At 50.4% G+C, this 12,595-nt stretch overlaps 1 protein-coding gene across 1 annotated transcript; it reads right to left on the bottom strand.

The window, feature by feature from the left end:
* Positions 1–8,498: 8,498 nt before the first annotated feature.
* HPCAL4 (hippocalcin like 4) lies at positions 8,499–11,500 on the bottom strand. The gene is made up of 4 exons (XM_052637382.1): positions 11,485–11,500; positions 10,730–10,899; positions 10,311–10,526; positions 8,499–8,927 (listed from the first exon to the last, which is right to left on the bottom strand). The coding sequence occupies exons 1-4, from the start codon at positions 11,498–11,500 to the stop codon at positions 8,730–8,732; spliced, it is 600 nt and encodes a 199-aa protein (XP_052493342.1). The 3' UTR covers positions 8,499–8,729.
* Between the last annotated feature and the right edge of the window lie 1,095 nt (positions 11,501–12,595).

Below are 12,595 nucleotides of genomic sequence, written 5' to 3'. Positions count from 1 at the left end.
CCCCTCCCCCCAAAATTAAAAAGCTATTCCCCCCTCTGCCCCCCCCCCGCCCCCACCGTCTTTCCGCTTTGATGCCAGGACCCTGGAACCCTGAGCGATGTCTTCTCGGATCCTAGTCAATTTCGCGGAGGGAGAGGAGGTGGTGGATGGACAGCTCCATCCACCAGGATGGACAGTTCCTGCTAGAGGAGGAACCTGCTTCTAGCGGGGGCCACACTGGAGAGCCCAGCCCGTCAGCTTCTCCCCAACAAGGCGGAGGGACTCTTGAAGTCGGTGGCAACACCAGGTTCCTCTTGGGGGGGCTGGGAACTCAGACCACACATCGATGGCCAGCAGGGGGCGCACCCTCCCAGGTCCCACCGGCTGAGCTTGGTTAGTTACAGGCCTTAAAGTGATGAGATGGAAGGAGGATAGAAAAGAAGCCTAGGAATCCAAGAGTCTTGGAACACCGTCCTGGAGTTCTAAAGCATTGTCCTCCTTGGTGCAGAGCCCAAGGTGTAGACACTGATGCCACTCATTCCAAGGCACGGGTTAGGAAGCGAACAAGGGACATCTCTGTGTATGTCTTAAAGAGTGCAAAGGTGGATGGGGGCAGCAGGAGAAAAATACTGGCTTAGCTTGGAGGAAGTGTGACTGGGATGGGGTACAGAATGCAGGGGTCTGCCCACCCTCCATTACGACCTGGGAGGAACCAACCAAACTGCATGGGAGGAAGGGGGAAATACAGTAAGTCCCCTGCATACAAACGAATTTCGTTCCAATACATTTGTAAGTTCAATCTGTTTGTAAGTCCAACAAAGTTAGCCTAGGTACCCAACTAACACAATCGGCTATATAGCACTGTACTATAATATGCTTATAATATATTTCACATAAATAATACATATAAAACAAACCAAAAAAATGAAAGAAATATTTTTAATCTTACAGTAGAGTACTTTGTAAAGTACAGCAGTACCAGCTACATCACCACTGTTTTTATGCTTGCTTCTGGCCATTCTGGGCTTGAACTAGAGATACTGTACTATTGTGCTCTATACACTGCTATAAAGTACACAAAAGCACAACCACTTGTACAGGAGGCACCCATGTGACAATATACACCAGACACATGAACTAGCTGACACGATTGGACAGGTGATTGTACATTCACATCTTTGTTCATAACTTGAAGGTCTGTATGTAGGGGACTTACTGTAATCATAACAAGACATTGTAAGATTGAGGGAAGTATGTTTAGAGTTGTCTTTCTCCACTCATGGTAGATTATTTCCCCCATGGTAGATTAAACGGCCCCAAACTCTCTCCCATCCTCTTGCCCTTTGGCAGTGTGACTTGAACATTCCTCCCTTCCAGAAGTGGCACTGAATCTGAGTCGACCTAGTGTCTTGCTTTGACTGATAGAGTGCCGTAGAAGTTATGGACGGTTTCCAAGCTTAAGCTTTAAGAGGCCTCGCAGATCTTTTTTATGCCCTCTTGGGAGCCAGTTACAGGGTAAAGAAATCTGGAAAGGTCACATGCAGAAGCAGTGAGGTCCTGGAGGATCAGAAGCCAGTGATTTCTCAGGCAGCTGTCAGCTGCAGACATATGAATGAGACCACCTTAACAGTTCCAGTCGCAGCCCATCTCCTAGAGGGATGCTGTGGGATGAGTGACCCCAGCCAATAGCATGTGAAGCAACAAAACCTCCCAGCTGAGCCCAGTCAACACACAGAGTCATGAAAAATGATACATTTTTGTTGTTTCCAGCATTAAGTTTTGAGGTATCTTGCTACACAACAATAAATAATGAAATTCTAGGAAGGGGTCCATTATTCATAGGTGCCTCACGGAGGAGGAGAATGTATATTCGTTATTTGGCTGGCAGTGAGTACCTGAAGCAAAGGCAAACCATCCCCTTGCTGTCTAGTGACCTTTGACCTGTGTAGCCTGAGTTGAAAGGAAAGATCTGGGCCAATCAGATTTCTCTTCCTCAGGAACTGGGAACTGGGAAACAGAGGCTGGACAGTCAACCATAAGAAAAGCAGCTAAGAATACTACAAAATATAGTTGGCTTCTAAGAGACCTAGATGGGCCTTAGCAAGCTGTAGTTATGTGCAACATAAAGCAAAGAGGAGGCAAAAACTCTTGTGAGCAGATTGAGCCCACCAGGATATAAAGATGGAAGCAATGTGCGGAGACTCCATGAAAGAGAAACCATGCTTCCCTGAGAGGGAGCTACTTCTGGTCCTGACAGTTTCCCAAGTCCTAGCTTGAAGCCTGGCTATAGTGCCCACCTCTAAATTTCCGTGAGACTCTCCACATCACTTCTACAAATGCTCCTCAGAAGTTGGTGGCTATTGGATTTGCTGACTAGCATCCTTTCCCACTCTCTTCTTCTAGTAACAGGCCCTGCCTCCCTGGTCACAGGAATAGGCATGTGATGTAGACCTGCCCAATGGGAGAACCCTTTTCCCTGGACACAGTGATTGAGCCAGGATGGGCACATGACCTCAGCTGCATCACTCACTCTCCTATACTCTTATATCCAGGTGCTGGGAAATTTGCCTCTGTCTTCTCCAGAGTTATTAATTTGGGACAATGTGAGCCGAGAACCCATCTTTCTCTGCAGCAGGTGAAAGCACAGGAAAAGCCCATCTAGGGAGGACTCAGGATTCTACCTAACTGCTCCCATGTGGACTGGTCTTTAGCAAGACCAGGGGTGGACACCACCTCCTGCTCTCTTGATGAACAGGAGCTTCATCTTTCACCTGTCCTCCTCCCCTACCCCTCCTCTACCTCCTGGCCTGCCAGGGAAGACTCTGCCTCCTCTGAAGCACAGAACTTGAGGTCTGTTACCTCTATTTTCACATTCAGATTTGGATTCACTCCTCACGGATGAGAATGCATGATAAACAGTGGCCTTGAAGTTAAGAGATCTGAGTTCAAGTCCCGGCCTTACCATCCATTCTTTGAGTCTTCATTTCCTTAAAAAAATTTTTAAAAACAGAATCGTAAGTGTGCGTTCAGCTCTGCCGGCAGGGAATCGCATGGGAAGCTGTTTGGTGACTATGATGGACTGTGTGGACGCGAGGAGCCAGTTGCTTGAGAGCTGGGAGGGCTTCACAGAGGAGATCACTGAGATGGGGACATGGGTGGCCCAGGGAGGGGCAGTGGCTTGCCCAGAAGCACAGAAGCCTAACAGAGCCCTTAGGGAAATGGAGGGCAATTCACAGTATTCATGTGCAGGAGGGGTGGTAGGGGGCAGAGCTGGTTTCTGAGGTCAGCAGGTGACAGGGCGGAGGGGACTTTGAAGGAGCTTATTATACCGGAGGAAGAAGCAGGGCTTGGAGAGCTGATGTGGTCAGATCCGTGCTTTAGGAGGAACACTCCCGATCTTCAGGGCCAGATGGCGCAGAAGGCAAATGTGAAAGCAGGAGGTGGACGGACCTGTGCCCTCAAACCAGGCAGGAACAGGGCTCTCCCTCCCTCTGGTGTGGCTTCAGCTGGAAACAGCAGCTCCCCCAGTTCTCAGGCCTCTGAGTCACCTCCTTAGGTTCTGTTGCCCTGAGGCCAGGTCAGCCTCCCTCCTCTGTCCTAATTGCTTCCTGTCAAGGGAGCTGGCCCCCTCCAAGCGTCCTTGAGAAAACCTTTGTAAAAGTAATTGAGCGTTTCAGGAGGAAGCAGAAGCCTTCAGCTGACCGCTCCCCCTTCACTGGCCCCCACTCCCTGTAAGGAACAGTGCTTCTCTGGCTGTTGAGGGGGGCATGTTCTGAGAAAAACACTTTGCCACCAACTCCCATCACCACCCCACCACCTCTGGGTCAGCGTAAGCGGTTCTCAGGACTCTGGGCTCCTGTGGATGGTGGAACAGTGTCTGCGCTACACAACACCCTGGACCAGGGGGGCAAGCAGGGGCTGAGATCCAGGCTGTGTGCCCCTTGCCAAGCTGTGAACTGGGGCATGAAAGGGGTATATCGTTCTCATTAGCTCAAATGTGCCATCTACTGGCCTAGCTGCATGCTTATGGGATTGCTACATTCAAAGGGGCACCTTTTCCTAACATGTGCAAAGAGCACCAGGTAGACTAATTGTAATCCTGACTCTTGGCCTTTCTCCCCACTGCCCTCTATCCACTAACTGCCCACTAACTCAGGTGGGCTCTTACCATGTCTTCCATTGGACAGAGGGAGAAACTGAGTCCAAGGCTTGCTGCCACTAGCTCCCTTTTGGGGAGAGTATTCCTGCCCCCACACCCCCCAAATCAGCATCTGGTCTGGCGCTGATGAATGGACCAAGGGCTCCCAGGAAAAGCGAAGCTGAACCAATCAGATTCCCTTGCTTGAAAACTGAATTAAGAGACACAGAAGGGAGCTGTCAGTCATTGGTGAGTCTGGATACAGAGTTGAAGAAGCAGCCACTTTGTGCAGGGAAACCAAGGGGGTCTTAAGAGAAACTAAAGAAAAGAGTATAGACGTGAATATTGCCAAAGGGATAAGAACCCTCAAGGCCCAGAGATGAGAGGGCAGAGGTCCCACTGACAGCGCCTGTTCTCTTCAGGCCCAGCCATTCTTGAATTTCCATCTTTAGAGTCCCTTGTTATCTGCTCACCCCTTGCTGTGAACTAGCTTGAGTGGGTCTCTGTCCCCTGTAACCTGGAACAAGGACCTCTGCCCCAAGGAGGATGCCGAGGTTCCCCCATTGTGTGAGCTCCCTCAGGTCCTTTCTCCCCTTTTCTCCTCCCCCCAGCCCTGTCTCCACTGGGGGAAGAGAAGAGGCCCCCAGCACGGTCACACTTTTTATTCAATGTCAGTGGAAAAAAAAAAAATACACCGCACAGCACAGGGTTGAACAGTGAGGACAGTCACTGCAGGCACAACAGGAGCAGCCATCAGGAGAGAGGGGGCCACGCTGGAGAACGGGTTGGGAGGGCCCCCTTCTGCCACCCAGCCCCCCCTACTTCTCCAGGCCTCCACCAAAGCAAGCAGGGCCAGATGCCCTGGGAGGCCCAGTCCTGCTCCCACCCTCTGGAAAAAGTAAAAGAAAACCCTGAAAGTTTTGGAAAGAAAATTCCACATTTTTCTGAGACTTTTCAATTGCAGCTTCAAATGACGTTTTTTTCAAAACTGATGAATAAAATATGTAAGCAATGTGTTCTTGCCCCCACAGTGATCTCCAAAGTCAGCACAAAGCCTCACCCAGGGTGGATCTTCGGGAAATACTTGTTGTTTTAGTAAATTTTTGTATAAAAGTATTTACAGGGTCAGCTTACTCCCCTGCCCAGCCTCTTCTCTCTTTCCTTTCTCTCCCCTCTCCTCCTTCTCTCTTGCTCTGCAGTAGGATGAATTTCTTCCTTGAGGGACTGTGCTATTGTCAGGAAACACTTCAGTGCCTTTGCTTATGGGCTTCCTTTTTCTTAACTTCTGATTTAAAGGTAAATCATATAATCTTGACTACAACTCAAAAGACTAGAGTGGACATCTGAAGTTCCCCTTTATAATGATATATATATATATATTGGCTGAGTCACTTAGTTTGTGGGATTTTAGTTCCCCAACCAGGGACTGAACTCGGATCCTTGGCAGTCAGAGCATGGACTCGTAAGCACTGGATCACCACGAAGTCCCAGTGATGATTTTTAGAGAGAAGAAATAAGGGGCTCATCAGTTAGCCCAAAAGGATGAATGAGGGCAGAATACAGTTAGAAGGCAGATTGAGGACCTTGCAATTCACAGAGCTGCTGCAAAAAGATACAGAACTTCAAGGGAGAGTTTGGATCTATCAACATTTTAACTGTCTATATATTTTCGTGTCTATGCAAGTCATACTTCATACCCTGCGAACTCTGCGGCAAGTCCTTCTTTGCTGGGGCAGGGATAGGAGGACTGCCTCTCTTCTCAAGGCAGGGCTGGTGCTCTACCACAGGAATTCCCAAGCACACAGTCCCCAGGACATCCAGGAGCATGTGGGAGCAAAGCCTGGCCTGCCTGTGGCTCCTCCCATGAGCAAGATGGGGGTCTCAGTTCCCAGCCTGACATTATGTGTTCACCCTGCTGAGATGGCTGAGAACCTTTAACCTGAACAGCAAATATCACCCATGGTATGTGTCCAGAAGCTTGGAGTGATTAAACATGCTTTCATGAGTAGGATTTTCCCACCAGTTAGAAAGAAAGAAAGAGAGAGAGAAAAAAAAAAAAACAGTTCCCTTAGGGAGCAAGATAGTAAAGACACTGCAAGGTGCTTCCAAGGTTGAGTCAGATGCCTCCTAAGACAGCACTGATCTGTTAGCAGAGCTGCCCAGAAATAGAAAATAAGATGTTTGAAAACGTGGGGGCTTCAATCAAGCTCCTGTTTCTTTTTGGAAGACCACAGCCTCAGACACTTCTTAGCAGGAAGCTTGTAAAGGATCAAAACCAACTTAGTTTTCTTTACAGTCAACCTCTGTACCACTCAGAGTGAGAGGAATGAGCGGGGAAGAGGCTATGAAGGGAAGAGACCCTCATAGAGCCCTGGGCTCAAGTCTGGGCACTGTGCCACCTCCTGACTGTACTCGTGCACTAGAACTCCACTCTGTGCCTCAGTTTCCTAGCATGGAGAAATGGAATGAAGAATCCTATTTCCCTAGGCTGTGAGGATAGAATGAGATGGGGTCAATGGCAAGATTTAAAGCATGAAGTTCTGTGTGATTGTGAATTAGGTTAGAGTTAACATTTGGGGAATAGGAACCCCACTTTGTAAAAAGTCTCCCACTGAAAGTCTAAGCTGAGCTGGGCTGTAGAGTCCTATGTATCTCTGGTGCTGACTGACAGCATAGAACAGACTTAACGGCCAGCTCCTGAGAGTAATGGAACATCCCTTGAGGCATTACTGGATAAAAACTTGCTGGTTACTGCCCAAGGATGTGAATTCCCCAGCCTGACCATGTGGCTGGTCATAGGCAGAAGGATGAAAAGAGGGTGACAACTCAGTGGACTTGCTATCTCCAAGGGCAGCAAGAAGGAAGGTCTAGGAGAGTTTGAGGGAAAAAGTCAGCTTCCCCAAGAGTCTCCATCTGCAGAGAGGGAGGACTCAGAAGTAAGAGGTACGCTGCATCCCTTTCCTGAAGGAATACTCTTGTACTCCCCAACCCAGCAATCATTCCCTGCTCCCACACTGGGTTGACAGCACCTGGGAACTAGACTGTTTTCACCAGCAGTTCAAGAGGAAATCCACTGTCACTGCACATCAAAGCTAATTTCTGATTATAAGTACAGGAGAAAGTAAAGTGAAAGACTTGATGAAGCAAGATTAATTTTCCGGCAGTCAAAGCATGCAGCTGTAGAGCTCACTGATCCAAAACTGGAAAGCAGACACTGAAAAGCAAAGCCAGTATACTTGGAAGATGACAAATTACCTGGCAGATTCAGGATTGGGAGTTAGAAAAAGCCTTTCAGATGGAGCATGCCAGGCACATTTTTAGGCATTTAATCCATAAACGCAGCCTGGCAGCCTAAACAGTGGCCGGCTGGTCTTCTTCTAGCTCCTTCTGCTTCTGGAGCAGTGAAAGAACAAAGCCCATCCTTAAACTAGACCAAATCCAGATGTGGGAACTACACTTGTCTCACTCTTGGCAAGCCTTACGTTCTCTGTTACTGAAGTCAGCTCCTAATCAGCATTAAGTGCACAGTAGAGAGTTGCTCACTGAATTGAAAAAAAGATCATTTAAAAGGAAGCAGCAGAAGCTGCTGACAGTGACAGTTAAGGATTTAGCCTGATAAAAAAACATGTCATCTGGTAAGTTGGGTGATATTTTCCTCTCTTTTTTTCTCAGCTCTTTTTCACCCCCTGAAAATTAGCACTTTCTATATTCATTTAATCGTTTTACAAGAAACCAAGTAATATAAAGTATGTTTTAATATCCTCAACTAATAAAATGAGTTTAGTCCTTTTAAAGGGTATTAAAAAATAAGTATTACCTCAATTTCAATTTTTCTTAAAATCCCCACTGACGTGGTTCCTAGATTTCCAAATACTTTCCCTTTCATCCCTTCTGCAGCTCTGTGTGGAGCTGAGCAGAAAGATTTAGCTGTTCCTCTCAAACTAACCAGCCTTACCGTACCCTCTCCTCACCTGAGCTCAGTGTCCCTGTCTGAGACCCTGACCACTACCCTGTGAGCTGCCAGAGGGCCAGAATGTGTCCTGTAAACTACCACAGCCTTAGCACCTAGGGGTGCCTGGCCTTGAATAGGTGCTCAATAAATGTTAGTTGAAGAAAGGACTGAGTGAACACTCCAAAGGCTGGGGGTGGAGGGGCCAGGTAGATTTGTGGGGGCAGGGCACAGACCACCCTTAAGGGTTCTGGGTCCTCAGTGAAGGACAGACCCAATTTGGCCCTTTAACTGGGGTCTGTAGGACCACATCCTATACAGCACAATCCCAGAACAGAATTTCAAAGCAGAACCCAGCCCCCCTCCCTTCACCCTGTACCTTGGGGCAAAAACCAGTTCCCCTATGCCCAGCAGATGTTGGTTCTGGGCCAAGACTGGGGCTGGGGCTAGGCCATTAAATACCTGAGGATCTTCTCTATTCCAGGGTGAGGTGGTCCCTTAAGGATCTTGACTGAGGAGAGCAAGGGCTTGGGCAGAGGGGTGGGTGGGCCAGAGAGTGAGGCTGGAGTCCCCCTCCCCCTAAGGAAGGGCCAGCCAGAGAGGTCACTGGGTTGGGAGGTGGCCACGCCCTTCCTGGCCAGGGGCCCTGCCCCTCACCAGCCTCTACTTCTGCATGTCACACTGCAGCAGCAGCACAATAGATGGGTCACTCTTGGCCGCCTCCTTGAACTCCTCCAGTGTAATCTGGTCGTCCTTATCTTGATCCATCTTCTTGAAGATCTTGTCCACGCGCTGCTGGGGCGTGAGCCCATCCTGGTTCATGCGCATCATGATCACAGTGCCCACCATCTTGTAAATAGCCTGTTGGGGCAAGGAGGGAGGTGTGAACACTCACCACAGGGACAGGGGACTGGAGGTGAATGAAGGGACCCGGGGGTGGCATGGAGAACAAGGGGCCCTGTGAGGATACTGGAAGGTGATGTATAGTCATTAAGACTGGCTATTTACTCAGCATCTCACACCAGATGTGTCTACTACCCAGCTCTTCACCTCCAACCTGCTTCTGCCCCAGCGGGCCCTGTCTCAGTGAACAGCAAATTCATTCTTCTAGATGTTCAGACCAAAAGCCTCGACACCATTCTCGACCTTCCTCTTCTCACACCCATGTCTAATCTTACAGCAAATCTTGTCAGCCCTAATTCTGAACAGGCCCAATAACGAGCTGGTGCCTGCTACTTCCACTGCTCCACGGCTGGCGCCTCCATCCCCCTGTGACCGGACTGCTGTGGAAGCCTCGCAACTGGTCTCTCCCTACTTTTGCTGACCTCCCACCCGCTCAGTCTGTTCTCCACACGGAGAATAGAGAGAGCCCTTAAGGGCTTCGCATCTCACTTAGAAGAAAGTCAAGTCTCTATCCCAAATGATGATGCTAAGCAACAGTCTCCTGACTACCTATCTGACCTCTTCCTACCACTCTCCCCTTGCTCACTTCTGTCCCACCACCCTGGGCTCCTGGCCACTCCTTGAACACTGGAAACACAGTCTAGTGGGGTCTTTGCATTTATTCTTCCCCATATGGGGTCACACAGAGTCGGACACGACTGAAACGACTTAGCAGCAGCAGCAGCAGCAGCAGCATGCAGAGATCCTCCCCCTGACACCTATGCAGTTAGCTCCCTCACTTTTTCCAGGTTACTCCTCACATCTCACCTTACACAAAATCACTTTTCCTTCAACGCCCTCTCCTCTTACTTTGCTTTGCTTATCTTCTTTGTAATACTTACTGCCTGACATAGCATAGGCTTTGTTTAATTTTCTTGCCAGAAGGAATGTCCTATGAAAGCAAGAATTTTAAACAGAGACTGGCAGGTGGCAGTCTCTGTTGAAAGAATATGAGTTAAGAACTTGGACTCTTGTTGAAAGAATATACATTTGTTGAAAGAACACTGAGTTAAGAACTTGGGACTCTGGAGTCAGACTCCTTAGATTTGGGATCAAGAACCGTCACCTGATACATTTCCTCAACCGTAAAATGGGGTTTCTAACAGTACCGCCTAGACTTGTTGGGTAAAGTACTTAGCACAAGACCGGTCCTACTCTGAACACCCAACCAAGGCTAGCCGCCGGATCCTGGGAGGAGGCAGGAGGGAGGAGGGGAGTGGTGGGCTCCCGAGGCCTGAGCGGGGAGGGTGGCTGGAGAACGGCCCTCGCAGCGAAGACAGGAAGCGTGTCTTCCCAACCCACCTCAATGATCTCCAGCATCTCGAGACGCGTGATGCGCCCGTCACCGTCCAGGTCGTACATTTCAAAGGCCCAGTTGAGTTTCTGCTCGAAGCTACCGCGGGAGGTGACCGAAAGGGCGCAAATGAACTCCCGGAAGTCGATGGTGCCGTCGCCGTTCTTGTCGAAGGTGCGGAAAGCGTGCTGCGCGAACTTGGAGGCGTCACCGTAGGGGAAGAACTGAGGCGGGGACACGCGGGGCTGGGGCGCAGAGACAGCTCCGCGCTCGCGGCCCACCCCCTGGCTGCCTGGCCCCGCCCCCGCTCGTCCGGCCCGCCCCCCAGAGTGTCTGGCCCCGCCCCCTGTCTTCCAGCCCGCCCCCGGAGTGCTGGGCCCCGCCCCCTGTCTTCCAGCCCGCCCCCGGAGTGCTGGGCTCCGCCTACCTTGATGTAGAGCTGCTGGAACTCCTCCAGGTTGAGGATGCCGCTGGGGCAGTCCTTCAGGAAGCCCTTGTACCACTGCTTCAGCTCCTGCTCACTGAACTCGGTGTTTTGAACCAGGTCTTCCAGCACCTCTGGGGCCAGTTTGCTGTTGGTCTTCCCCATGGCAGGGCCTGGAGGACAGAGGGCTCCCTCAGTTTGGTCCAGGGCAAGGCCGTCACCTCAGCAGCCTTCCGCCAAGTCTCTCTAGGACGGGGTTCCCTTTCTCCACCACAGCCCCTTCCTCTAACAAACTCCACATTCCCACAGCCAGGACCCCATCCTTCCACAGCGGGGCGGGGGGAGGGGTCCTCTTCCCACCTTTATGGTGGATACCCGCCCCCCACAGATGGGTTCTGTCATTCCACCACACTCCTTCCCATAGAAGCTCCTGCCTCTCCTCTGCTCCCCTCTTTCCCCCCACACAAAGTGGGGGCTTTCCCCTTATTACATCCCGATTACAGGGCCTCCTCTCCAAGCAGGCCTCTCCCCTCTGCTCACAGCAGTTTTCCTCCCCTGGCAACCAGGGTCTCTAGCCTCCCAGGGCTCAACTCTCCTCGTTCTCACTGACCAGTTTGCAAATCCCAGTCTTCATTCTCTCCTCTCCTCTTTACACCTTCCATAGCTCCCTACACCCATAGAATAGTCGTAATCCTCTCCTTGCTCTTGAGAGCTCTCTGCACTCAGCCTCTACCCACCGCTACAAGCACCTCTCCTACCTGGCAGGTTTCTCATGTGTTCCCCTGGCGCTGTCTCCCAAGTCCTTCCTCAAGACCTTCCAGGCCACCTGAGCAAGAAGCTTCTCTCCCTTCTTCCTCTGTGCAAACAGAAATCCTAGCTGGTAACCCTGATAACCCTGACTGTATTCTCCTTTTCATTAGTTCATTCATTCCCTGAGCATTTATTGAGGCTGACCATGTGCCAGGCCCTGTGCTGATGATGGGGATAAAGTCAACATGAGCCAGACTTCACTAACTCATAATTGGATCAAAGTGGCTGATTATAAAGCACCTTAAATCCACGCCAAGGAGTCTGGCGTGGGGCACAGAAGCTCCTGTGGTTTTAAAGCAAAGGCTGGAAAGACTACATTCATTACACAAATACTTGTAGATTGTTTACAATATGGTGCTGGGGACCCAGAAAGAAGGAACGTGTTTTTCAGATTTTTCCTTGGCTACAGTGTACGAGATGACCTGGGTTGGGAGAGGAGGGGCAGCTCTGCTGCAGAGTTCAGGTGGGAGGTGATGACAACAGGGTGGGGTGGTAGAGGGATGTGGATGGACTGAGAGATGCTAGGAGGAGGCACTGGCAGGACCTGGGGACTGAATGCATGCGGGGCTGAGAGTGACAGAGGACTGCAGCCAATGCTCAGAACCGGGGCTGAATGGATAGAATGGATAGAGGCAGTATTTCTGAGATGCAGGTTTGGGGAGGGTGAAGAGTCAGGCCCCAGTGGGACCATGAGCCCCTCAAGTATCTTGTGCCTGAGGAAGTTCTTGCAGAGGGAGGTACAAACTCTCCCGAGTAAGCCTGGCTGGAGTGAGGACCCTGGCAGGCCCAGAAGGCTGAGTTGACATTCTTGTCAGACCTCCATAGGGGGAATGTCCTGCTGGAGCCTGACTTCCCCAGGACATGAGCTGGGAGGTGAATTTGACCCATCCAGAGTCTCTTTGGAAGAGCGCCAGACCCCAGCTGCAGGGTAGCCTGTCATGAAGACACTCTGGAAAAGGACACCCACAGGCTGGCAGAAGGAATTCCGCTTCCACAGCCCAGTGCATGCCTGTGTGACTTCTAATCCTTACTGCTGGGAATACCCTAGACAGCCAGGTC

This window comes from Budorcas taxicolor, chromosome 3 (assembly GCF_023091745.1).
Source record: "Budorcas taxicolor isolate Tak-1 chromosome 3, Takin1.1, whole genome shotgun sequence".
Lineage (NCBI taxonomy): Eukaryota > Metazoa > Chordata > Mammalia > Artiodactyla > Bovidae > Budorcas > Budorcas taxicolor.
This window is presented reverse-complemented; position numbering and strand designations above follow the sequence as displayed.

Excerpts from the sequence above, each read along its gene's own strand:
- HPCAL4 (XM_052637382.1), bottom strand. Across the intron at positions 10,527-10,729 it reads TCCAGCAGCTCTACATCAAG|TTCTTCCCCTACGGTGACGC; the intron begins GTAGGCGGAGCC and ends TCCCCGCCTCAG. Across the intron at positions 8,928-10,310 it reads AGATGCTGGAGATCATTGAG|GCTATTTACAAGATGGTGGG; the intron begins GTGGGTTGGGAA and ends TTGCCCCAACAG.